This window comes from Enoplosus armatus, chromosome 15, assembly GCF_043641665.1.
Source record: "Enoplosus armatus isolate fEnoArm2 chromosome 15, fEnoArm2.hap1, whole genome shotgun sequence".
Classification (NCBI taxonomy): domain Eukaryota; kingdom Metazoa; phylum Chordata; class Actinopteri; order Centrarchiformes; family Enoplosidae; genus Enoplosus; species Enoplosus armatus.
This window is the reverse complement of record NC_092194.1, coordinates 19,083,805-19,111,357: the sequence shown is the minus strand read 5'-3', so window position 1 is coordinate 19,111,357 and position 27,553 is coordinate 19,083,805. Positions and strand designations below refer to the sequence as shown.

General features: G+C 39.4%; 3 protein-coding genes across 4 annotated transcripts; all 3 read right to left on the bottom strand.

The window, feature by feature from the left end:
• Nucleotides 1–9,822, bottom strand: manba (mannosidase, beta A, lysosomal). Its single transcript, XM_070920634.1, has 17 exons — nucleotides 9,607–9,822; nucleotides 8,618–8,712; nucleotides 8,434–8,539; nucleotides 8,165–8,338; nucleotides 7,588–7,711; nucleotides 6,837–7,006; nucleotides 6,470–6,580; nucleotides 6,052–6,203; nucleotides 5,787–5,904; nucleotides 5,374–5,460; nucleotides 4,964–5,131; nucleotides 4,580–4,798; nucleotides 3,854–4,018; nucleotides 3,055–3,199; nucleotides 2,698–2,840; nucleotides 1,673–1,933; nucleotides 1–889 (listed from the first exon to the last, which is right to left on the bottom strand). Exons 1-17 carry the CDS (start codon nucleotides 9,820–9,822, stop codon nucleotides 665–667), a joined length of 2,679 nt encoding a protein of 892 aa, XP_070776735.1. The 3' UTR covers nucleotides 1–664.
• A 1,357-nt stretch (nucleotides 9,823–11,179) lies between these two features.
• LOC139298147 (ubiquitin-conjugating enzyme E2 D2-like) lies at nucleotides 11,180–17,726 on the bottom strand. 2 transcript variants are annotated; one of them, XM_070921026.1, is made up of 7 exons: nucleotides 17,317–17,726; nucleotides 16,121–16,184; nucleotides 15,448–15,479; nucleotides 15,164–15,241; nucleotides 14,679–14,784; nucleotides 14,083–14,176; nucleotides 11,180–12,247 (listed from the first exon to the last, which is right to left on the bottom strand). In XM_070921026.1, exons 1-7 carry the CDS (start codon nucleotides 17,338–17,340, stop codon nucleotides 12,202–12,204), a joined length of 444 nt encoding a protein of 147 aa, XP_070777127.1. In that variant the 5' UTR covers nucleotides 17,341–17,726; the 3' UTR covers nucleotides 11,180–12,201. The 2 variants fall into 2 exon arrangements, with proteins under 2 accessions (XP_070777127.1, XP_070777128.1); XM_070921027.1 differs by lacking the exon at nucleotides 11,180–12,247 and adding an exon at nucleotides 13,826–13,874.
• A 1,739-nt stretch (nucleotides 17,727–19,465) lies between these two features.
• Nucleotides 19,466–27,553, bottom strand: LOC139298146 (RING finger protein 145). The gene is made up of 10 exons (XM_070921025.1): nucleotides 27,385–27,553; nucleotides 26,298–26,406; nucleotides 25,577–25,668; nucleotides 25,223–25,464; nucleotides 24,866–25,041; nucleotides 24,626–24,766; nucleotides 23,715–23,897; nucleotides 23,409–23,556; nucleotides 22,401–22,757; nucleotides 19,466–20,830 (listed from the first exon to the last, which is right to left on the bottom strand). The coding sequence occupies exons 1-10, from the start codon at nucleotides 27,551–27,553 to the stop codon at nucleotides 19,919–19,921; spliced, it is 2,529 nt and encodes an 842-aa protein (XP_070777126.1). The 3' UTR covers nucleotides 19,466–19,918.

Below are 27,553 nucleotides of genomic sequence, written 5' to 3'. Positions count from 1 at the left end.
TCTAATTAAGAGTTGTTTATTTGAGCAGAAAGTGTTTTTTACAAAAAATACTTGTCAAATCAATAACTTAAAGATGTAAAAATCATTCAACCCCACGACTGATGCATTGAGCACTGACTGACAGAGCAAACACGGATTAACAGCAAAATACTTCAAAGTCAAAAAAGAATTGATCTGAATTAAAGAATCAGTGTAACATAATACAAAGCAGATTTTGTACAGTAATGTGTGTATAATGATACTTCCAAGATGTCAAAAGTCTTATTTATGATGTGCAAACAAAAGCAGAAGGAGAAGGTTCGGGTTAGGGTTAAAAGCTACAGTACAGCTGTATTTGATGGTAGCTGTATGTAAAGGCCTGATGTGTCCCAGAGGTTCCCGTCTAGTCAATAGTCAGTCTGTTGTTAACAGCTTGGTTTGGGGTAGATGTTTGGACATTTTCAATGAAGAGTTTTAGTGTCCCACGATGGTCTGAGTGACGTCATCTGAGGCTTTTCTGCTCTGATAAGAAATGACGTATGGGGACAGAAACTCTCTCCTTTGGCAACAAAACCAGTTTGGAAAATATCAGCTTCACCAGCTACAATCTGAAAATACCAGTCTGGCCTTCAAAACTCCAAACCTCAGCCATAGTATCTCAACATGGAGGCTGGCTGGTCTCAGGTCAGTACACGTCCCTTAAAGACGTGATGGTGAGGGATCTGGAGAGTTCTGCGACGCTTGTGGGACGCCACGCGTTAAAACTGACCGTCCTGTTTCTAGAAACCATCAGGAAGCCGTTGGAGCTGAAGCGTCCGGGGATGTTTCCCACGTCGAGCCAGACGAAAGGAGCCACAGAGGCAGAGTGGAGGGTGACAGAGTATCCGGTCTTATCCTCCTGCACCTTCGCCTGCAGGGGGGGAAAAAACACTGCATTTATAACAAGTATAACTCTACTGTCACAATCAAAATAAAATAATGTTTTGATGGACAAATTAACAGATTAAATGATTTGTCTCTCTTTGAAATTCATGATGAGGGACAAAAATGATGAGTCTCATTATCAGTATAATAGAGGAATCCTGTTCCTGAGATCAGGAAAGCCACGAGCACAGATTAAAATTCATATCCTTCCATTATAGTAAAGAACTTCCTTTCTTTGCCTGTTATTACATTGTTATTTCTTCAGTTTTGTCTGCTGCTATACAAATATCCCAACTAGAACATCATCCTTTAACTCTACAACCAAATTCCTTTCATTATTTTACTGCTTTATACAGTATTGTTCGCTTAATGACAAATTCTGATAAACCAAGTAATTAAATTAAGTATTTATTTATCTTTGTGTCCTCTAAATGAAATGTAGTGACGTTGTTGTTTGTTTTTCTGCCTCGTCTTCAGGGGCGGCCTTCACCATTAGGAACCAACTGCCACGGGCCCCTCAACTACGACGGCCCCTAATAGCTATAGATTTGTAATGTTTAGATATTAAACATATATAATCATGTTACTATTCTAATTCATATAATGTTTACGCTCTGCTGTAACTTACAAAGTGCCCTCCCTCAATGTGTCACCCCCCCCTACGCACTATAGAGTAATGGACTATTCCATCACTAGACAAGCCCCACTGCTTCGAGTCTGTGTATAAATAAAGAAAACAATGGTCAAACTCTCTTTAACAGTGTCTCACTGTGATGTTGGGTCTCTGGAGTCCCTGAGCGTCTTTGAGTGAGCAGAGGAAGTGGTGGTTGGTGGGACCCCGCTGGCCGCCAGCGTCCTCCTCCAGGTGAAAGGTGAGCAGGCAGTTGAGGCGGCTGCAGCGTCCACATCCTGCCAGCAGGGCGGCGACCGGCTGTTTAAAAATGGCCACGGCTCTGCCTCCAGGGACCAGGAGCAGGTCCGACTTCAGCGTGCACACTGGATCCAGATCAGTCCACGAGTACAGGGTCACCTGATCCACAAAAGAATAGACCCGTTTCTGCCGATGTATCAGACCAACGACCGCACGTTTAAACCAAAGTGAGGATTTAAGCAAGAAACTGTTGTTGGCATCGACTTGTAATGCAGAGTTGAGGTGATCTACAGTTTTTACAGTACATTTTCAGGTTGAGACCTTTTAAAATTGAATGTAGGACTGAGAAATATTTCTTTCTACTTTTTTTAATTAATGAGAAACTTTCTCACAAAAAGAGATTTGAAACTAACTTGGCAACAAGTACAGTTAGTACAAGTACTCCACCTTCATTTTATTTTGCCAAACACTGCAACATATTAACTAGATTTTGTGTTATTATTTAGCTCTTAGTGGATAAAGTGAGATATGGATAACAAAGTAAAGGCTGCTTTGTAATATGAATTTAGCCTCTAGTGCCAAAATTGAGCCTTGAAATGTCAACATGTAACCAGTCTCATTAAAACTTCAAACTTCAAAAATAAGTTAGTATGAACTACACAAGGAGGAAACTGAATGAAACTCATTATGCTGCAAACTTTTGATCATTTCTATCAACTGAGGCAAGCAATTAATTGAAGGATTAAATGTTTTTTAATCCTGTTTTCTATTCGTGCGTTCTGCACAGAAACTGTGAGCACTTCCGTTTTGTTAATGACATCTAGCTCTTGTTCCTTTGGAGTTTAAAAGCACTTATTGCAAATCATTTGGTCAAAAGCGCCTGAACGTAAAAGTAAAGACAGTGTGAACTACTGAAAACACACCACAGCCCTGAGCTTCAGGTCGTGACTCAGGTCCGAGACGGCGTAGATGAAGAGCGTGTCGTCATCCTCAAAGCCGACAGGAACGACGGCGGCAAAGAAGCTCTGTGCAAAATAATGCAGCATTTTCCACTTCCCACCGAACTCTGCGCACACACACATACACACAAGGAAATTACACACGATTATTATAACAGTGACATAAGCACATTCATTCCACCACAAATTATTTCCATTGATCATAAATATATTTCCATTGTAACATACTTAATACTTAATGCCACATCTCTACAAAGAGCTGAGTAAATATAAACAAGTTCAACCTGAAAGTGTGTGTCTGCTGAGTGGGCGTTCACTCACCGATCGACGACCAGGAAGGCGCCTGCCAAATATCATTGAGCTGCCAGTAGAGAGCGCCCATAGTGTGACCTTTGCCCTCAATGATCTCACTCCGACTTCGCAGATAAAACTCGGTCTGAGTCTTCACACACTGAGCCTGCATGACCTGGACATGAAATATGAATCATTACTACGTGTCGTGGAGCGTTTACGTTATCGGTTTGACGGTTTACAGGAAGGAACCATTTTAATATTGCTCACAAGATCTGGTGAGGGAAAAAACGCAGCACAGGATGCTAAAAGATCAAAGTAACTACCACAGAAAATACCCTGAAATACCCTATAATGTTTTTTTGTTCCCAGCCCAGAAGCAAATGTTCCGAAAATGTTTACCCCGATTATATTCAGTTGTTTGTGTATGATGTTCTGAATATCTCTCTGTACGAAGGAAGCATAAAACCTGAAGGAAAACTCCTCAAGAGAATCTATATTTTTAGTATTTACCTCTGTAATTATATTCTGAAACTGCAGCAGTTAAATGGAATTCAGCCATCATTCATTTGATAATTAACACCTGCGCTTTTCCTACTGTGAGACGTCAAAATGTCTGTCAATGCCTGTCAAACCTACAGGGGTGAGTGTTGGATACTAAAAATAAACATTTTGAATATTGTTAAAGCAAAATGCAAAACGTTCTTTTTTACAGGAGCGAGGACGCTCCACCCAGAGAAACAACATAATGGGTTATATACAGAACAGAACTGCCCCATGCAGCTTTCAAAGTATCAGACATGAGGTGAGGGTGTTTTGTGAGTTTCACCTGAGTGATGTAGAGAGTATCTGTAAATCTCTTCGAGGGATCTGTGGAGTTCGGTAGGTTGAGGTGTAAAGCAGCCTGCTGTAACATCTGCCGGTTCCCACTCTCATGGTGTTGACGATGGGAAGAGAAATTACTGTTGTAGCTCCAGTCTTCTTTTATGGAAACCTGAAACATCACAAAACAGACGGAAACTTTACACCACCTAAAAAACAAACAAACAATAAAACTAAAGAGTTCTGTGGGCGTGATGGACAAAGGCAGCATCATCCTCTTTATCTGCGTCTCCTGTTTCAGTTTGTAACGCTTTAACCTTTCTTATTGTTTAATTTTCATTTTATAACTTTCACATTTTACCTTCACTGTTAGTCTGTTATTTTCTCTTCCTGTGTTGATATTGTGTCTTTTATTACTGTAATGTACAGTATACAAACATTACTATAAACAATTAGGAGCACTAGTACTTGTAGTCGGCATTTTATTCCAAAAGACTGGATTAAAGTAGCCCAATTAGGTGTTTCTCAAAGCACTGCAGACATTTGACCACGGTGGCATCTTTGGTCTTTAATCAGTTAAAAAGAAAATTGAAAAAAAACAACAACAGAAAACTAAAAACTAGCACAAAAGAGACAGAATCCTATCATGTCTGAAATTCTCTCCAGTGAATATTTAAGAGGATGTCTCAGATTTTAAATACAAATCTTCAGGTAAAACGGTTCATTCAGTCACCGGCTGCAGGGTGGAGAAGGAAGGCCAGGACTGAAAGCCATATTCAGAGGCGAAACGCGTTCGAGGGAAAGTCCTCCAATCCCAGCAGTCCAGGATGTAGCTGTAGAAATGCGTGTCCCCGTAGTGAGGGTCGTAGGGGTTCGCTGCCACCCATCCTTCCTGCTCCGATTCAGCACCGTTTGTCGGACTGGAGACGAGGAACGGGCGACTCTGGTCCTCCTGGAGGAGATATCAGACACTTCTGAGCCTTTTGTTTCTACAGGGTTTTAATACAATTATAAAACAATAAAATCACCATACTGCATATCATCAACCATCAATAATCTTTTAAAAACAGGAATCCTGGCAACTTCTCTTAAACATGACATGTGGTTTGACTCTCACCTCTTCAACTGTCGCCTTTATGTTGTTCACATACAGCGTCACGTAGTCTTTCAGGTACGTAGGCCTCTGGGAAACCGGGATGCCGAACCAGTCTGTCGCCAGAGCAGCTTCGTTTTCATTGTTCCCACTCCAAATGATTATGGAAGGATGAGACTTGAGGCGCTGAACCTGATGAGTACGTTTACAGGATGCAACAACTTTTGGGAAACTTAAACTGACTTGAAATGCAGCAACTCTCGTTATTTTTGTTGGCTGTTTGGTTAATTTTGTGTGCTTTGATTTAACATACTTTGGATAGAAACACTAAATATAAAAGTACCCCTTTTCTTAATCCTTCCATGTGTGTCTATAAAGTGTCCAGATATGACATCTCCTAAAATCAAATCAAATCAAATCAAATCACTGTTTACCTGTTGGATGACCTCTTCTCTTACTGTCTGTATGAAGTCGTCCTCGGTGGGATACATGGCACAGGCAAACATGAAGTCCTGCCAAACCTAAAGACACATGTCTGAACACTTTGAGCATCCATCTGTTCTACAATATGTTCAGGAGTCATGGTGGAGTGTTACGCAATCACAATCAGACAGAAATATAGTTGTCTGTCCTAAAATGGCACCACGTGTCTCCAGTGATGATACGTAACAGGGATGCTTCAGGGGCGGGTTTTACTTTTGGAGTTAACCCTTCCTGATTTATCACTAAATCAAAACAATAAAATGCTTTATATTCTTTATCAATCTGTCAAAAAGATGAGAGTCATTGATAAGTAAAGTTATACTGATACGTAATATTGGTATCACTAGAGGATGACAGTAGTTACCATGATTCCCATCTCGTCACAGATGCTGTAGAAGAGATCCTGCTCGTACACCCCTCCTCCCCAGACCCTGAGGGCGTTCATGTTAGCGTCCACGGCCGACTGCAACAAGTTCCTTAAGCTGCAGGACAAACGGAGAGCAGGTGGCTTCAGAAACAAAGACCTGTCCTGCGATTACAATATATCATTATCATTATTAGTGATCAGTATTCACCAGGCAGGACTCAAGTGCAACAATTTAAAAAGCAGATTTTCACATTAAACTCACACAGCAGGCTTGACTTGGTCCTGGAAGGAGTGGGCCGGGATCCAGTTGGAGCCTTTGAGGAAAATTGGTTTCCCATTGATGCGGAAATAAAAGCTCATGCCTGGAGACCCAACAACTGGCTCCTGGACAAGTTCTACTGTGCGAAAATACACCTGCAGGAGACCTTTTCATCAAACACTGAAACACTAGAGCTTTATTCAGTTTCAGTTTCATCTCTGAGGCACATGTGCCCAATGTAAAGCCCAGGCTTGGAGCATAAACAGGACCAAACAAATACGTCACGTTGGTGAAGAAGTGTGCAAAACAACACCAGAAGTTTAAATACACTGCAAGTCCACTGTAATGGATAAATACATCATCTAAATGCCTAAATAGAATATGAGGAGGATGTAAGTGTTGACAGGCAGTGAACTCTGACCTTAATTTCTGTATTCAGGATTAAAAAGCCATCCTGAAAACCTCTGACAGTGAGATGGTAAAAGGGTTGGTCGCCGTGTCCGTTGGGCCACCACAGCTTCACCTGGTTACTCTGGAAGAAGAAGTGGTTAACAAAGTGAGATACTAAAGAAAGTCACAACTGTCACAATAGTTTCAGTATTGTTTAGTAAGAGTGTTGCTCACACAGTTGCAACAACATACATTTCTTAAGATAAAGGTAACCAACATTTGAACATTTCAGTCTCTTTAAAACTTTAATTCACTGCACTGCTTCTTTGGCAGGAACCTGAATGACACACAACTTCAAACTGAAAATATAAAAATCTATAAAAAACTGTTTCGAGTACCGTGTTGACGTGTAAGGTGAAATTGTTCTTGGTCTTTCCTGCGAGAAACTGTGTCTGGAAGGTCTGCTCCGAGTCCAGCTCAGGTACGGAGAGCGTGATTTGGCCATTTGTTGTCTGAACCGCATCAACAAGAAGCTCAACCTGGACCATCCACTGAGAGAGGCTGAAATCTAGACAGACACACAGATTAATAAGTAGACTTTAAATAAAAAGACAGAAAAACACTTTTCATTATTCCACAACATAGGGTGAGACAATGCTGGTAGGAAAAGGTGCAACAACTTCTAATCAAGTCATCAATCAAGTACTTATTTCTCGGTTATACAAGTACACAAATATTTGTATTTGTATATTTGTAAAATAAAATTCCCATCTATTCTCAGCTGCAAGTTTATTATGAAGGTTATAATGTTTAGTTGTTGTTGAAACTGTTTTAGGGAGGCGTTGATTCAAGGCTGCAGGTTGTTGTGCTGTTGAACAGTACAGCGTTATACTGACAGGTGTTTCTATTATTTTGTTCACCCCATTTATATCAATGAGGGTAGGCAACGTAACAGAAACACCTCTCTGTATAATGCAGTACATTTTATTTCATTTCAAGGCAACACTCCAGAAAAATCAGACCACCTTTATTTGTTGCAACAGATAAATAATTTAAATTCTTTTAACACTTAGAATGCAGCTTATGCCTCAAAGCATCTCTGTTTATGTTTAACAGTATTCCTTTTTTTCTGTAGTAGATGGGACGTACTGTAAAGAGGAACAGAGGAGACCTGGATGACATGCAGGACATCAAACGCCTCCAGCTGAACTCCCTTCCACAGTCCCATCGTGGGGAACGAAGGCCCCCAGTCCCAACTGAAAGAGCTTTGCTCCTTCGCCAAAACAGAGACACTGAATTTTAGATGAACAATGACGGGAATACTGTTACAATGTAAGTGTGAGACTTTGTTCTGCATGTTTAGTTTCCTTATTAAAATCAGAAAATGAGGAAGAAAGTGCTGGTCGGGGTCAAATGAAGGTTATTAAATAAGTTAAAGGTGGGTGTCCAAAAATATAAAAATATTTAGTAAATATTTTATCTACAAGATTTTTTTTAGTGCTCTGAATAAAATGTGAAACTTGATGACATGGTGTGTTACTGGCTATACATGAAGCCCTTTGTCTCTAAATTCACGCTTCAAATCAGATGGAGATCTTTTAGCATCAGAACCATCCTCTTCCCTGCCTCATCATTTTGGGGAAAAACTGATTTAAAAGAACAGGATCTGGTGGATAAAGATGTTTCTGTTTTGACTCAAAAACAAGATTCAGTTGGACATACTCACTTTTCTGATGAAGTTGACATGACATTCCCCCTTCTGGACATCTGGAGGACACTCAGGAGGAACTCTGTAGGCAGAGTGAGCTTTCCTCCGCTCAGACGCGTAAAGAACTGGAGACAACAAGCTCACTTTCAGCACATTATCCCCATCCTTCAGCAAGTCTCTGACAGGGAAGTCCTACACACCAAGAACAGATGGTATTTCAAAGAAAGCTAACAAATGATGCACTGATGTAGAAGAAAATGTGTAACTTAATTTTCCAGTAAACACACATATCTACGAAACATGTTGTCCGTCTTCCCGACGATGAGTCCGTTGAGCCAAATCGATGCTACGGTGTCAACGCCGTCAAAGACAAGCAGCACCTTCTGTTTGGTCCTGTTAGTGCAGAGGAGGCGAGTCAGGAGCAGGAACCAGAAACAGCTTTTAAAATATAATATAAATCCTCATACTGACCTCAGCTGGGTAGAACCAGTAAACGTTGTTGTGTAAGTCCAGTTGTCAAAGGCGACCCACCGATAAGACACATCGTTGAACCTGAAATATGGGTCCTGAAAGAAAAGCAAAGGACTTAACTGACAGATAAACTTTAAAACATTTTTAATTAAGTTTAATATGACTTTTTACTGACATCTGCTGCTGATACTGCAGCATGTGTTGACATTTTCATGCCAAAGAAAAGGGCCGTAGCCAGGATTTAAGAAATGCTGAGGTCTTGAGGTTTGCGTCTGCACTATACCACAAAAGAAATGTGGCCACACACCAAACTTTGTTTTAAAAAGTCTCTAATATGTATAAATTATTTTTGTTGTTCCTCAAAATTATTAAAAATCTTCAGACGCTGGAACCATGAAATGTTAGGGCCTGTGTCCACATGGCAGTGCAGCGCTTTTCTGCCAGAAAAAAAATGCTATGTGGATGCAGGCCCTTAAATGATTATCAAAATAGCTGCCAATTAATTTTCTGTCAATCAATTAATCCATTAATCAAACTGTACTTGTGTAAATTGTTGGGTAGTTTAAGTTTTAACAAAACATCACATTTTAAAATCTTAATCTGCGAAGTAACTAAAACTGTCAAATAATTATAAATTATAAAGTAAAAAGTACAATATTTCCCTGGAGTGGAAGTTGAAAGTGGCATGAAAAGAAAAAGACAAGTACAGTAAGTACAAGTACCACAAATTTGGGCTTAAGTACAGTACTTGAGTAAATGTACCTTATGTAAAATGTTTTACTTCAAAATAGCAACTAGAGCTGTCAAATAAATGTAGTAAAGTACCCCAAATTCAGTACTCGAGTAAATGTACTTAGCTACTTTCCACCACTGCTGCCTTCATAAAAAAAAAAACCTTCAAAGTAAAATAGTTGAAAACATGAAGATGTAGTTATATTCAGTTATTATTATTATTATTATTATTATTAATAAGTCATTCATTGATCTACCTGGATGAATCCCTGTTGCTGCAGAGCTGAATGGACACATCCGGGCACCTCTGCAGCCAGAGACAGTGAGCCGTTGCAGTTTGAAAGACTCCATTTACCGTTCAGACTCACAGTTTGTTGCTGTTCTGTTACTGAAGAAAGTCCGGATAAAACTCCGGAAAACAAACACAACAAAACGCCAAAAACACAAACACAAGTGTTTCCAAACAGAGTCATCGCTTCCGCTTTGTTGTAGACGTAGTAAGTAACGAGAATACTCAAAAGTATATTCAAAAGTGTACTATCCGGGGTTTGTTGTGTTTACTGAGCGGGCGCTTCCTTGTTTGTCATGTGACCCCCCCACGTGCCAGTCAGCTGACCGGAGTTGTTGCACGAGGGACTCGGCGCGAAAAGGTTTGACTTTTTCGGACATGTTTGTCTGAACTTTAAACTTTAAAGACAATCATGTCACGAAGAAGTATTCAGATACCTTTATTTAAGTAAAACTGAGATATTAAGTACTAATATCACACTGTGAAAATACCCCACAACAAGTAAAAGTATGTCAGCATTATCAGCAAAATTCAAAAGTAAAAGTACTCATTCTGCAGAAAAATGGTACCTGTCAGTGTTTTACTATTATATCTATATCTTACTATTATATATTATATTTATGTTTTTGCCAGTGGTGGAATGAAAGTACATTTACTACATTTCCATTTTATATATACTTCTACTGCTACTTAAATTTGAAGGCAAATATTGTAATTTTTACCATTTATGTGGAAGCTTTAGTTAATTTGCTATTACTCAACTATTATTAATACAAAATATAATCAACTAATAAATGATGGTGTATTATTATGATCACACTACCCTGCAATATATAAAATGAGCTCCACCTTCACCAGCAGCAACATTACTGATGCTTTCAAATTAATGCATCAATAATTATAATTCAATAATAAATAAAACTCATGTAAATATTTTTTTTAAACTACAATGAATTAGAATTTGTGTTAAAGTTTTTGCCATGTGGATCAACTGTTTAAGATTTTTAAATATTAAAGCGGACTAAATAAGGTAACCAATAGAAAAGAAAGGGCATTATTTATCTTTATATTTAAAACTACCCTAATGTAACTAAAACTGTCAGTATTGAGCCATAACAGAAGGTGTTTTACAAACTGGTGTACTTATACTTTGTTGACAACAGATGAACTGGCTCTTGTACAACTTCCAGATGCGTCTTTGGCCCAGTTATCAATCAATTCTTTATACTCCTTCATAAATTAGTTATTTTTTTCCCCATGGAAAAACTGAAATTGTTTTTATTTGCCAGAAATGTATTTAGTTATCTTTAAGAGCAAATAAAAATATTCAAACCAGCCTCGACATCGGAGGATATTTTCTACATGTACACAAATGTCTCCAAAACATTCAAGACTTTACTACATAAGACTGAAGATGACACTACTCCTTCAAAAAGGTTTATGAAAGTATGAAACAGGTATAGACTCAACTTCAAAACACATGCACATTAACAAACGTTCACTTTAAATGAAAATCAAAAAGAAGCGCCACTCTTGATTAGTTTTATGGTTTAAGTAACTTTATTGAAGGGAAAAGTAAAAAGAAACAGAGCCACAAGTTGATTATCAACCATCAGCTTTGCATCAATATTTTAGGGCTACAAGAAGACAGTGTTTGAGTGGGCATAAAACTAAAAGCTCATCTACTGGCTTCTAAATAACGAAAAAGAAATAGAACGCCTTTGAGGGGAACCAAATTTTTCCAACTTCCAGCCTTACAATCCACTTAATTTTCAGAAACATATCAGATATAATAGCCTACCTTTATTAACATGCATAAAATACAACATTGAAGTTCTTATATTTTGTTTCCTTAACATTGATATATACTGCTGTGCTTCTCTGTACACACTTTGATAGTGGAATAAGATACAAATCTTTCCTCAGGTAATAGATTCCTATACTAATGATCAGAAGAACATATGGACGTCACTCTAGATCCAGGAGCCTAATCTTTCAGAGAACTGGCATTTTCCCCCCATTTGAGATTTTAACATTTTCAAATAAAAATGCAGCAGAATTTTGCCAATTTTGAAACTTTAAAATTCTGAATTTACGTGTGACAAAAGACAGGCTCCTCTACAAGTGCTCTGAGAAATCCAGTAAATATCAACCGCACAGGATCCAGCCAGTTCACCAGCCGGATCATGATGGGGTTCATACAGTGTTCAGTCGCATCAGATTCTACTAAGTGTGTGCAGAGTAAATGACTATCACCAATTTTGGGTTGAAAAACTCTTACTGGTGCATGCTCAAGCCGAGTGTTCAGAACCATGGTGATTTTTTTTTTTTAACTCCATACAAAATGGGAGCAATAACTTCACAGAAACTGGCACATGTCCTAGAGAGAAAACACTATCTTCTTATGAGCGCGCAGGTGGAAAAAGGAGGGGGTAAAATGCTCTGATTAACAAAAAAAAAACAAAAAAAAAGAAAGAAGAAAAGTGAAAAAGAAAAAAACAGAATCCCAGAATTTTGTTGGAACCAGCAACGACATTTTCCACCAGCTTTCCAAACGATGCCATCACATTGCGTATTTGTTTGTCCATTCTTTTGCCGTTTTGGTGTATCTGCAAGGAGAGGAAAACAAAATTTACTTTATGAAGTCTCAAGCCAACACATCACTGATCAAATTATGGCATAAAAACCTATCGATAACTTCTATAGATGAAGTGGCCTTTTATTCAAGTACATGCACTTGAGCACACTGCTTTTTAACACTGCAAGCCAAGTTAGTAGCTCAACAAAAACATGTCCGTAATTGCACAAAAATACTGGACACTTTGCACAAACTAAACGTTGTAATTTTAAACAACTTATGACAACTGTGGTTACATCTATTTTTACAAGAACAAACCTTTTCATGCTGGAGTTAGAGGCTGCAATTACATGCACGGAAAACTCTGCTTCTAAATTTGTGACCCAAGTGATTTGATTTTGGGTTAATCTGCCATTTTAACACTTACAATAAGAAATAACTATGCTCATACCCAGGTTATATGAAAAACTATTAAATGACTGTTAGTTCTGTTCCCTTACAGACTGAATGCCAAATACATGACCAGGGCCGTATGATGAAAGCCTTGACGGCTGCATTTCCATGGAAACTGCTCTCACGCGAAATATGACAGCTACAGTAGCTGGGATAATAGCAGTAGTTGGTGGTTATGTGCCCCATATCGCTAACTGTAGCTGCTTTTAGCTAGTTAGCTCATTTAGCCAAGCAGCTAGCAGTCCAGAATGAGGAGCGAGAGGGAGGTTGGGCATAAGTTAGGGCCCACCCTAACGCCCAGGAAAACTACCTCAGTCAACCAACTGACAACCACACAGTTAAGGTTGGATTGATTACGTTATCCATCATGGTGATCAGTTGAGTATTTGTTTTTGTGAAGTAGGAAGTTATTTATTCCCATGTTTGCATGCATGACGACTTGTGTAATGTTATACGGCGTTGAAATAATGTTCAGTCCCCTTGCTGGTTGTTCCGACACATTCAGAATCATCACCGCTTTTAGTTAGTATTAACAGGCGGCTCAAGTCGTACATGCGCTTGTAAAATGTAAATTTGACAGGCTCATTTCTACGGTTTTGTATTTCTCTGTAATGTAGCACAGTGTTAACGTTATAACATTCTTTCTCAGCTCTGGAACTCAAACCATTTTCGGATGCCCCCAAAATACATATTCAAGTAATTAAATTAATATCATAAACATGTGACGACTAATGGCTTGAACCAACGACTACTAGTGGACTAGGAAGGTCTTTGGTGGGGGGCATCTCTAGTGTGTTGACACATGGGGAGGTTCGGTCTGCTCGAACAGCAACCTTTTCATACAAGAAACCCAGTTCGCATCATGCTTCTTGTTTGTCTGCAAGGCTTCATTTTCAGACATCATAGCTCATGAATGCAGTTCTTTTTGGCAGCCAAATGTTGGCGTGTCCTCAAATGCACCACCAAGAACATTTTTCAAGGTCTCTGCTGACAACTGCTGAGATTAGTATAATCACAATCAAATCCCACACTGCAGTCATATACTTCATAACAGAGATACAAGCCTCTGGTTATGCCAGTCAGACCAGACCATCACAAAACAACTAACCAGTCCCATAACACTAGCCAAGATGCAGCACTGCCTCTTGGCCTTACCCTAAAGCATGGCATACTTTGTTGTCCACTCCTGAGCTAGTTTATTGTACCTGACGGAGTGAGACTAGGTTACATAATAGGCTCAGTTAATTTAATTGATTCATTGATACAAGTATCCATGTTGGATAAGGGCCTATTGTGGATAATGTACCATACAAAATATACTACAGGGTGTTCTTTTTTTTTTGGGGGGGGGGGGGATAAGTGTTATTTCACATGTTAAGAGAATAATTTCTCACATATGGATTATACACTTACTTCGTAGTATCTGTTTTGTAGATTCGTGCGATCTCTGGCACTAGTGGGTCATCGGGGTTTGGGTCACATAGGAGTGAGCAAATGGAGAGAAGAACTGCAAGAAAAAGACAGACATTAAACCAATTTTTCCTGCACAATTTTCCAATGAAATAAAATTGTCGCATTTTAACCTTTCTACGCAACTTACTTTAACCTTATTCTGAGAGATTTAATGCTGAACTTATCTTCTTAGATCAAGGTGTCTATGAATAGCTAACCCAAAACTGTGCATATTTGTTATTGTTAAGAAATTTGATAATAAATAAGTCAATTGTACTACTTCCAGTGTCCAAAATAATTAAACGTATGTTTTAAAAAAAAAGGCTTCCAAAAACATAGAATCAGATACTGTTTATCTAAAACTCAAACTGCAGTAAAAGAAAATGAAATCTACAGGAGAGTGTTTTGAGACTTGCATGTTGTTACTAGCCAGTATCCTCCTTCATTTGTCCCATCAACAACCTCTATATGTATTTGGCAGCTTGTGGGTGTTCATTTCAGACACTGCCGTCAACTAATAATTAACAGGTTTATTGTCCTTTCATGATTATCCATACCTTTAGAAATAGTAAGTGCAGGAGACCACTGTGATCTGAGAATATCCAGACAGATACTGCCATTACTGTTAATATTTGGGTGGTAAATTCTTGTTGTAAATGCAACCTGAAAAGAAAGAAAAACATAAGTGAGGAGAAGTAAAATAAGGCTCAGACAGACACCAGGTCAATGTTATGCAATTCAAATTCTAGGCAGTGACGTTTGATGCTCATGATTTCTGGAATGACTGGTATTACTTCATGAGGACTGTCAACAGATAAACGTGTTCATGGTGTCAAACTGCTGAGCTCGGTTTCATTTACAAGAATTGTCTTTGTTGTTTCTCTAACTTTTACAAAAATTTCATGTATAAAATAAGTTTCTGAATACTGAAGTTGTGAGGCTTGATAGACAAATGACAATATATCTTTAGTTACCCAAATGTATCCAAGCAAGAAGGAAAAGGAACGTGGAAAAACCTTCTTTCAGGTGTGATTCAGCTTACCTTGGGTGGTTTGAATGGGTAGTCTGTTGGAAAATGAATTGTCAAGAAGAAAACACCTCCCTGATATGGACTGTCGTTCTGAAAGCAGAAATGACATTTACATATTTCAGAGAAGAGTGATCTTTAACCTCCTGTCCACAGTTTCCCATTATCAAGTCAAATTTCAACCTTTATCTCATGAATACATTTAAAGCAGCCAGGAACACAACCCCAGTGACTTATTTCAACATCATGCTGCTTTAAAGTACAAAGAGAGCAACAATTATGTCAAAATATCTACTCACAGGTCCCATGATTGTGGCTTGCCAGTGAAACACTGCAGAGAACAGAAAGTAAATGTTAGGAAACAAAGTTCACAGGTATGTAATCTGACAGGAACGATGCTGCTACTGCAACTTTCTCTGCAGATTTCAAGAAACACTGTTTCCCTTTTTGTATCATTCCATAAGCATATTAGTTTGACTGTAGTGTCCATCACTCTTATTCTACTCTACTCTAGGGTGGAGGTATTCATGTCCAATATAACCAGTTCCCAGCACTGGACCTACATCCATCTGTGCTTTTAGTGTTAATATAATTTCTCTTAAATTCTAACTTTCTGAAAAGTTGGCTTTCACCCCAATCTTCAAAATGTAGCTCATTCAGTTTTAGTTTTGCATTTAATTAATTTATGCCATTGCTATATTTGCTGTTTCTTTGCTTGCTTCTCAAATGTGATTTTATGTTTTTCTTTGCCATGCATGGTAAACTGAATGTCTTTGGGTTTTGGACTGTTGGTTTAACAAAACCAGACATCTGAAGAAGTCACCTTAATCTGTGGGAAATCAAAAATGGGTATTTTTCACTATTTTCTGGCATTTTAGAGTCAAAATGATTACTAAAAAAAAAATGGGCCGTTTAATTGATAATAAGTTAATTGCTGTCCTAAAAACTTTTGACCAGTTCTAGGACACTTACTGTCATCACCCACTGGGCCGGCTGAGCACTGTGCTGGAGGGTCACGAGCCAGGTCATTAAGCTCCTGTAATGAAAAGAGGTTTAGAACAATAACCAATTAGACCACAGTAATCTTAAGAGACAAAAACAATGAGGAGACAGATCTGAAATCAATGTGCCAGACTGAGTAGCACTTAACATCCTAAGTATAAATGCCAACATGGGAACTGGGAGATGCTACATGAGAAGGTCGTGTGTTTCATTTCTTTCACAACACCCGCCGGTGTTATCTACTGCAACTCTCCTCCAGGTTCAACTCTGCCCCAGCTCAGGGGGCCACCTTGTAATCGTCTCCACAACAAGATGAGCCCGAAGCACACACACACACTACAGCCTCTACTGTTATTTTTAGGTCTACAGCTACTTTAGAGTTAGGTGGAGGCCACTGCCCCACCCCGGCCTTCAGACACACACCATTTCACAAGTAAGTTTATGTATTTCCTTAGAAGACGACTATAGTCAACAGCAGAGTGAAGAAATTATGCCACAGTTTGAACACTTACTGCCATTCTACTACTACAACCACTATTACTACATTTAACTTCCAGAACACACCCTCTGAAGAGCACAGGCACAGAACAAATACGTTCACATACCAAGGAAATTCATCATGAATACAGCTCTGCTAACAGATTCTGTGAGTGATATGAGTCATGGGTTCTGGTAACTGAGTATCGCCGATATTATGAAATGTTTAAACGATTGGCTAGTTACCAAACACACATCCACTCGAGGCACCAGTAAAGGCGTAACGTTAGTACTGTAACCCGACAGCATTCAAATGTGTGTGTGTGTTTATGTAAAGGTATGAAGTGTTGGGCAATTCATGCGGCCTCTTTTTGCCGTCAAACCACTTCGACGAACACAGGGAACCTGTAACTGAAACTGCTAATGTTAGCCGGCTAGCTGAATGGTGTTCGAGCGTTGAGCCGTGTCCGTGTGTGCTAGGGGTGCCGAAAAATAAAAAACTATAGTCAATTCACTCAACCCAAAGCACACCAAATGATTGTACACACGGATGATCACAAACTTAACACTTCCGCGAACATGTTTCACCGCCATGTTTCCCAGGATACAGTATCAAGAACAGCGCTACATTGTGGGAGGCTAGCGCGGTGAGCTAATACAGTTAGCTAAGGCTAACGACGTTATCTTACCTTGTGGATCCTTTTCAGGGCCATCCTCTCTCGATGATGTTCACTTTAATTTCAAGGTTTTCCGATCCAAGCAGAGAGGGGCAACCGTGATATGCCAGGATGATTCGCTATTTCTTAAATGATTGACGCTGGGTCAAGTCGACGGCCTTTCTTCTCGAGCTAGCGTAGTTAGCTGGCTAGCGAGCTAAAACTACGTATGCGCGGAGTTGGTAACAAAGCTAGCTGGCGATCTTAACCAGCTTATTTTCGCCGAGCGACAGACGTTACACTGCCCTTCGATAACCCTCACTTTCCGCGTAGTGGATTATTTGTATCCCCGCTTGAGGCTGAATAAGTGCGTGTGCCAGGTGAAGTAACTCGGGCGACAAAGCTCCTCTTCTTTCGCTTTCGGTCGATACCGTTAGCTAACTAGCAGCTGTCTACACGTATTTGAAGCTTTATGATGAGAAGGCGGTCCGGTTGGCTGCTGAGTGACGGGGCGGATGTGGTGGCAGATTGGTTACCAGCCTGCTGGAAAAAAAAACAACATGCATGACAGACCAGTCAGGACATGTCAGCGTTTAATTGTTAAATTAGTTTATGTCATGTAACTTAAAATGTAGCCACATATTCACAACTTTAAGAATATTATCACAAAGCCGGATTACCATCTGATAAAAGCACCATGGCCCCCAGAACCTCAGCGGGCCCCAAAAGTCCAGGGTTGGCTTGTGGTAATAGGCGTTTTCACTGGATTCATTTTAACATGTAGTAGCAGGAAAAGCACAGATGTAATTAATAACATTAATGATGTCTGCAGCTCCTTCATCCCGTTGTTACAGGCTTGCTTACTGTCACGGCCAAGTGGGACAATAAATCATCATCAGTGTTATTTAGAGCTGCTATGATGGTCAATATCAACATTCACTGATTCTAGTTTCTCAAATGTTAAGATTTTCTGCATTTCTTTGTCTTGTATGAGTGTAAACTTAATATCATTCGGTTTTTAACTGTTGGCCTGACAAAACAAGTGATTTGAATTTGTTAAATTCGGTTCCAGGAAATTGAGGGGCATTATTCACTGGTCTATGACATTTTACTGTCAAAACGATGAACCCATAATGAAAATAATTGTTAGCTTCAGCCCAAGTCTATTTTATTAATTGTAACTTTTTTTTGTGAATATGGGTGTATGCATTACTGAAGCAAAATATCTACTGGCATGATAAGGGCCTTTGGGTGGGTCCTGCTTTATTACCTGATCTTGAGGATCTTTTGGGTTTTACACTTCAACTCCTTTCAATGCTTAAACTGCAACTGACACTAAACTCAAACTTCAGTGTTTCAACTTAAGCTCTCATTCAATATTTCACATGCAATGAATTCACACACAGTTGAAAAGGTTGGCAGACGGATTTGTCTTTTTTTCCTAAACGTATTACCTTAATTTCATGTTTGATGAAATATACATGTTAAAAATCGACATTATTTATATTTTGTCAGTTAAGATCCAACAAAAAGTTAGCAAAGACGTTGAAAAGAAAATCCTTTGTATGTTACTAGCTGTTATTTCCACATTGACAAAGCTCTGATGAGCGTATTCTATCATGCTTTTATTGAATCAATTTTATCTTTTTCTTCGGTGTCATGGTTTGGAAACCTATCTTTAAAGAACAGGAACTCTGAATCAAATTGTTGAATGGTCTTGTAGGCTGATAGGTGGGTCACAGCTTAACCCAGAGTCCCTGTACACCAGACAGTTACAGCTGATAACCAGCTCGACTCCCACCCTTTGCACAGTAAATTATATCTTCTTCCTTCTGGACAGAGGTTTATAGTCCCAAGCTGCTATTTTGTTATCATTGTTATTTTTCTCTTTTTAAGTCCACTGGAGCCTTGAGTAATTTTATCATGTTTGTCTATTGTCTGTGTTGTTTTTAAAATGTGTGTCAAGATGGATGCCTCGTCTACAGCAAACCAAATCTACCTACGGGTACAAATAAAGTAACCTGACCTGAGCTGTGTGTTTGGGACGACATGGCAACAATACAATCTGACTTTTGCAGAGTTGTTTTGAGAAAATGGCTTGGAGAAATACATTTGATCATGATTATGATTATTAATATAGAAACTACAGGAAAAAAAAAGAAAAGTACATGTTCACAGCAGTAATTTAATACTGGGAGACAGAGAAGCTTTGCAGTACAAAAGGCTGATTCATGAATAACAAAGACCGAGTGCTGAAGCATTTCCTTTTGCAACACTGCTTTCACAAAAATGCTAAACGTGAACTACCAGGACACTGGAAAAAAAATGAAATCAAAATGCCATTTCATTTCTCTAAGTAAACATCTTTACTTGTAACCTGCTAGAATTTAGTAAATATTGACGAAAGATAATTGCTTTACACATAATTTCTATGATGATACAGTTGTACAATAAGGGTATTATTTTAACCCAACACAATTTAGTCTCCATATTCAATACCAGATGCATGTTATTTGCTCCACTGAAGCACATTCAGTACACTGTCTGGTAAAAGACAGAGAGAAGGCAAATGTGTTTAATTCCCCATTATGGAGAATCACCCTTTTTCACCCTTCAAGGCACTGAAGCAGGGCAGTCAGTCACTGTTGTCTGTGCTTGTGCAAGAGAAGGTGGCATCAGTTTCTGCCTCTCTGAGCCTGTCCAGGTCCAAGTCTGAACATGCGCCGTTATCTTTATGACTGTGAGGATCGTCCGTGCAGACTAAGAGTTCTGAGTTACGTGATTTGACGGACATTTGGCTGTCCACAAGGCTCGTACCAGATGCCTCAAGATTTCTATCAGCATCGTTTGATGATTCAGGTGAATCGAGGCTGTTCCATGATTTAGGTGTCCCATCACCACTGTCATGTTTACCATCGCCGTTTTGTGGCACTCTAGAATAGAAAGTAACTTCAAGTTCTGCTCCTTTAGAGTCACATGGGGCCTCCAACGTGTTCTCATTCACAGCATTAGGAGTCAATGGCAGAGGGGAGTCCTTGTCAATCTCCTCACCTTGGTCGTGCATGTTAGGAGGAGAAGTTTTACCCAGCAGCACATGGGAACTAGAAATGCCCCCTGAAGAGCAGCTTGACACTGGGCTGACAAATCCAACAAAGTCTCCACTGGAGCTGAAACGAAGACCTTGGACAACTTCCCTGTGAGGTTCAGCTGGCTGTTCTTTGTCTTCTGTCCCACAGTGTCCATCCCCAAAGCTTTCCGTCACCTCCTGCTGCTGCTCGGTGGGATCAGGAGTTACAGCATCGCTCTGTGTCTCTTGGGACGTGCCGTTGTCCTGGTTCTGATCCTCCTCTTGTGCACCCGGTTCGGGCCCTGTGTCGCTCTGAGTTGGAGCTGCCGGAGCATCGCCTGAAGCCTGGCTGTGACCTGGCGGGGTGGGTCGCACCGTTTGGTGGCACATGGGGCAGGTCTCTTGCACATACAACCACTTGCGAAGGCAGTTGCCGTGGAAGAAATGTCCGCAGTATGTTATCACAGCAGAGCTCATTTCCTGTGAGGAGAGACACATTTGACTTGAATAATACCTGTGAACCAGTATTTGGCCTAATGTAGTAGTATAAAGTAGTAACATATCTGTAATACTATTACATGGTATAATACACACACACACACATATATATATACACATATACATATATATACATATACATATATAGAGAGAGATATTGAGATATATATATGTATCACCATACACATAACAATACTATATTATATTATTGTTGTGGTTTTATGTTATTATATTATATGCTATATCATAGTATTCTTTTCGATTTCCATTATATAGTGTATAGTGTGTGTACGTATATTACACTTTTTGTATAATTTATAGTATAATTCATACCTATACCTATATATAGTTCACGCATCATGGCCGCCAGATTTGCACTACTAGACTTCTTTTGCACAAATAACTTATATAGTTTAAGGTAGTGTAATGTGTGTATTTTATGTTTTTTTTTTTAATGTTGTCTCTCTTCATTCTCTCTTCTTCTTTTATTTTTATATAAAAATATTTTTATTATATGTTTTATTACCTCTCAGTTTGTCTTAAACCAGCAAATGGCAGGGCTAACATCATCACTGCAACTGTTCTCTGTTATGTCATCAAGATTTTTTTCTGTAGCTGCTTTCTTGATAACAAACTCGACATAAAAAAAAAATGTATGAACCGGTTTTAACAAAAACCATGGCTGAAGGCCAAAGCATCGTGCCTGAACAGCGCAGGTAGAGGAAGCTAAACTGGAAGAACAGGAACAACATGCCATAAAGCTACACCCAATGTTGAGTATTACATATACATAGTACTGTATGTCACATGTTAGGCCACCTGCTGGGCAATACTGTCAAATATCAAGCATCACAAAATGAAGAACACTACACTAATGTTGATATTGTGATGATATGAATATATTTTGGGATATAGATGTTCATACAATGATTAACATTTAGATGGTCATTAGTTTCATATTGATACTGTGGTTTCAATATCATACTGATATATCTCATTCACACCAACAGGAAGCCTTGACTGTCATCTTGGTACAAACTCACGATGAAAAGATAAACATCTTAACATGTCACAATGGTGGCCATGACAATTTTAATTTAGCTGTTTGTTGTAATCTCTGTTTGTCACACATTAAAGCTCTGTGTGATAACTTCGGATAACAGCGGCAAGCTAGACAGACATCACTGGGAAAAAGTTTGATATTAACTTTAACTCTTCTTAATTCAGAGAGAATCAATAAGTTTGTAAGTCAATATTGTAAGAAAAAGTGTGAGGGACCAACTAGATGACTCATACAGGGGCAAAACATTGGCGTGTATTAACTGAACTGACAAATAAAATTCAACATGGATGATATAATTATGGCACTACAACTGGTCTGAAGCTGAGCCAGTAGGCGATGAGTTAAAAACCAGTACAGCCTACCCTATCAGTTGTCATGGCCAAATCAGGGTTCAGATGGGGCTGGATTTTAGAGTGTGTTGTAGTTTGTTCCCAGCCTTAAATACACCCCACAAACACTCACTGACCTGCCCATGACAGTGACACTAACCTGGAAGCAGATGGAGCAGACGTCATTGTGCTGCTGCAGCTGTTGAGCCGTGGCTCTGGGGAGGGAGTTGATCTTCTTAGCCGCTTCCTGTCTGAGCAGGAAGCTCCTCCAGCCGGACTGAGCTCTGAGCCAAACGTTGAAGTAGGAGTGGATGATGATGACGGAGGCGCCCATCCAGCTCCATTCCCCAAACAGGGACTCCCAGGTGCCGTAGGCCACCACGCAGAGCGCCACCACAAACTCCAGCACCCGGCTGACGGCGTTCACCCAGTAGATCACTTCGTCCAGGCTCTCGATCGGGTCGCTGCGAAACAGCTCCACCATGAAGAGGGAGTAGATCAGCATAGTGCCTGTAACCTGGACAAACAGTACACATGTCCATTCAGAATATTACAAATAATCGACTTCATGGGGGAAATGATGTGACTTGTCTTTTTGTTTTACTACACAGGTGCTGTATGTACAATTTAACATCTTTCATATTAAGTTTTTGGTTTGTAGGTGGTTCACTGCGTCTGCCACAGTGTCTTTTTTGATAAGACCAAAGTCAAAAAAACTACCATGACTGCACACATAGTTACCTCACATCATGAAGGATTAGTACCATGGGTATTCACTGAGCTGCACAGGTCCAAATGAAGGGTGTAGGGTATGGCGGGTATAAATAAAAAGAAATGAAACACTGAATCTTTCACTGAATGAAATGCCACTGATGAAGTGTTTTAAGTGTGTCATTGACTGAGCAGACTGCAAGAAAGCCATCGAGAATAGGTGATGGAATAAGTCTGACAAATGAGACCTATTACTCAGTTTACAGTAAAGTGCTCCTGAACTGATTGAAGTTGTTGGAAATAAAACAGTCAGCAATTCAAAACATTACGCATGTGAATAATGTGATGCACTTAATGCCAGAGTCGCTTTATCAGTTGATTAGTTATTTTACTTAATTTAGTTGTCATGGAAGTTAAATTTTATTTCATTTTATTCAGCGAATGTCACTGTTCCTACCTGAAGGGAAGTCAGCATGCAGCTAGACACCAGTATAAGGAGCCAGAAGTCCATGTGGAAGAACTGGGAGATTTTATAAGCCATGAACACCGGGAAAACCAGCAAAAGCAGACACATGCTGAGGCCACGGAAGTGTTTCCACAGACTCCTATAAGCGCAGAAGAAACAGAAAAGAAGGGAACAATGCGAAATCCTCAGAGAACGTTTGACAGCTTTTGTACTTAAGAATAAAACTTCTTCTTCTAACTCTGCAAGCTTCACTTGCATCTCGCCAAAATAAATGAAATTCACTGTTGTTGCTGTTACCTGTTGCGTGATGCACCCAGGGCCAGAATAACAGGATCTGTTATTTCGATCATTGACTGCAGGGTTGAAGTCACCACGATGAAAAGGATGATGCTGAGGAGGAAGGTGCGCTGCAGTGCCTGCATATCTAACAGGCCCGTCTGAAGAGCGAGGAGGAGCAGCGTGACGCCCTCGGTCACACCTCTGAAGACGAGGAGGGTTTAGTCATAACAGAGCAGAAGTAACACAGCACTCCGACTTTAGACGTGTACAGTACATTTATGATTTCAGCTGCTTTTTGGAAGATCATACATAAAGAAACGATACAACACAAAACTCCCTTCATATGAATCAACGAACAAAAAAAACTCCTGCAAACGTAATTTTTGTTTGCACCAACTACAACACTTTATCCTTATTATTACTTTTGTACATTGTTTTGCTTAATATTATATATTCTAAATTGACAGATAATGAATCAGCAACTACCTTTACAATCAATCAATAATTAAATTTATTTTTAGGCATACATATCTGACATTAACAACTTCCAGCTTCTTCATCTTAATGTTGACAATGACAGTAATGCTGCCAGGTAACCTATCCCTGAGCACAATTACAAGTAATTTGTTCTTGGAAATCGCCTGCAATGTTTGCTGCCACTATTTGACTTGGGCGCCCCCAAGTGGTCACTAATAACACCAGAAAGATGCTTCAATCACATAAACACACAGGGTCTCTAAACAAAGACAATAAAACACAAATATTGAAGCAGCTGTTGAAAAAAAGCTCCAAAAACCCACAGACACAGTTAGAGACGAGCTGGTGAACAAAATGGTGTACTTAGCAGCTAAAGAGACTTATTTCCCTCAGAAAGTTTAAATGTGGAGGAGTTAATTGTTGACAGTATAAACCTGGAGACAACATCTCACCTGTGCATGACGTTCTCGTTCTGAACAGCTACATAACCTCCCAGGTAGAACTTGCATAGGTTGAGCAGTCCAAGAGCGAGATAGGACACCACGAAGGTCAGACCCAGGAGAGAGTACGGTGTGGCACAACATTCAGAGACACTGTAGGGTTCAATAAATGAAGCAAAGAAAACACCACATTATAAACAAAATACAATGTGTATACTGTCAGGTACAAACATACAGTACACATAATCACACCTTGTGAGCAGGAAGAACATGATTCCCTGATGGCCTGCTGAGGGGTTGCTGGACATGGCGTCTGAGCACAGCTGGACGATGAACAGAACAAACCAGAAGACACTGAAGAGCACTGGGACGGCAAACTGGTTCCACAGAGAGATTCCCACAGCCAGAAGTCTGTACAGCTCGATCACCTGAGGGACAGGAACCCAGTGACGTGATAAGGAGTGTAAAAATAGGGAGAAAAGTGTGAGTGTGCAGCATATTTTCGTCTTGTGTGACAGAGAAATTATGGATCACGTTCCATTAATGAATAAATAAAAATCCAATGTGCTAAACCATAGAAAACTAACAGGGATTTCAGAATAAGAGTACCTCCAGCTGAAGCAGCTCTGAATAGGCAGCCCTTGCGAGGCGATATGGCAGAAAGAGATGTGAGAGGAGGAACAAGGTGATTCCTGCTCCAGTCAGTCCCATTGAGAAAGTGTTGACCGTTAACAGTGTGGCGTGAGGAGCAGCGCAGAGTCTGGCCACCAGGGGGAGCATGTGGGCAGAGAACAACCACACCTTTCTGGTCTTCATCAGGAAGGCACACAGTGTGCTGAGAATAATCTGACCTGGACAGAAAATAACATTTAGAAATATTGCAAACAAAAGTAGTCTATGAATATGAACCTAAATGAGCCTACATGCTATGTATTTACATGGAGGTTTGGTTTCAGGACTCACTAGTCATTGCAGAGACAAATCTGTTAAAGGCCAGAGAGTCAAGGTACACTGCTCCTTCATAACCGTACTGCAGCTCCTCACGAACATAATCCCTGTAAAATGAAAAGAAAAAATATATGTACAGTGTATGTTGTCTGTTTTCAGCAGAACACACAGCAACACATGATTGTCTGAGCTGTTATCTTACGTTTGCATTTTGCTCACATTGGCTTGTTTTTTTGGAGTTAGTATCTGTCAAACAGGATTTATTATTTAATATATTTAAAGAAATTAAAAATAAATGAAATGCTCAAATAACTTGTGCAATTCATAAATTAATTAACTGAGCAATACATGAGTAGATGCACAAATATTTGAGAGGAAAATATCCTCAGGTGGCAGTAAAAGATCAAATTTACAAATCTAATTTCTTGTGGACATTATTAATTCATGCATTTGTTTATCTCTTATTTTGATTAATTCAGTTCAATTGATTTATTTCTGTAATAAGTCAGGCTTGGTTTTTTATAGTAACAAGCCTGAAGCCTTTAAAGGAACCACTGCTTGTTCTCACGTTACATGATACAGTACTCTGTCTCCTAAAATTAAGTATCAGGCTGAAGGACACTTGATACACAGAGGAGGCGTTGTCAGGAGAGAAAACTGATCCTGGTACAATAAATTTAGGAAGTCTAGTAGTAGTAGTAATGTTAGTAGTAGTAGTAGCAGTAGGGCATCTCACTTGGAAATCTGATGCCCCATGTATAGAAGAAGGGCAGCGAGGACATGGAGGTAGAGCGTCACAATGTGTCTCAATGGCAGAACCAACACCACCACGTTTATCAGGTGACCTGGAAGGGAAACGGGAAAACTCATGTTATGTCTTTTGTGTTTGATTAAGCCAAGAGTGAAGATTGTAGATACTCTTTGAAAAGTATAAAAGATACACACTAGAAAAGGCACACAAGGCGGATTCACATCCAACCTGTTGACTTAACTTAACAAGCAAGGAAGCAAGACTTTATTTATATAGCACACTTCATTCCAGGAGGAAGCACACACTTTTTACGATTAAACACTTTGTCAATAAAATAACAGAAAATAAGAAATACATCTGTTATAACTTCCCACAGCCCCAGGTGATGTGTTCAAATACAGTTCAAAACCCAAGAGAGATTCAGAAAATCCTCACATTTGACGATCTATAACCAGAAAATATTTGACATTCTTGATGTTAATGAATTTTCTGTAGGTCAACTAATTTATTGTTGTTGCAGCTCTAGTCTGCTGCAGTCCACATACTGTACATGGTTCTTAAACCATAGAATATAAAAGGTTTTACACAGAAACAGAATGGAAACACAATATAAAAGCTACTTAAACTTTCTCTTCCTGGTGACCAGGAATTGTCCAGATACTAACAATGCAAAAGCGTCCTTTTCGAAAATAGTCTTTTTAATAATTCAGCGTCTTCCAAAAGTCATATTTTTAGTTCTACTGAATGACTTTAGGTCATGACATAAAGGACAGTATAAAACTTTCATTTAACTCACAGTTGACTGACAAAGCCTATCTTGGTCATCAATACCAACAGAGATACCAGATACCACAACTCAGTTGGACACACAAAACCTTTTAAAGTCAGTTCTAAACTCCGTTTTGATTCACCCATATGTTATAATCTCTGGCTTTCATTACCGGATGCAAATACTTATTTTGTTTTCTTTCAGGATGTAATTTCTTTTGAGGTAAAACAGCATTTAGAACATCACCTGAGCACATGGGTGACATTTCCTCTGAACCCATTACTTTATCACATGCATTCTTACCAAGGTAGTACATGTTCCAGATGACATATTTGTATTTGAAGAGCATGTCTTCATTTTTGGCCTTGAGGTGCTCCGTCAAACCTTCAATGTCACATTTATACAGCAGGTCCAGGACCAGTATGCTCGGCACCCTGAGGGCAACGTTGGCCAACTCTTCCAGACGAGGCAT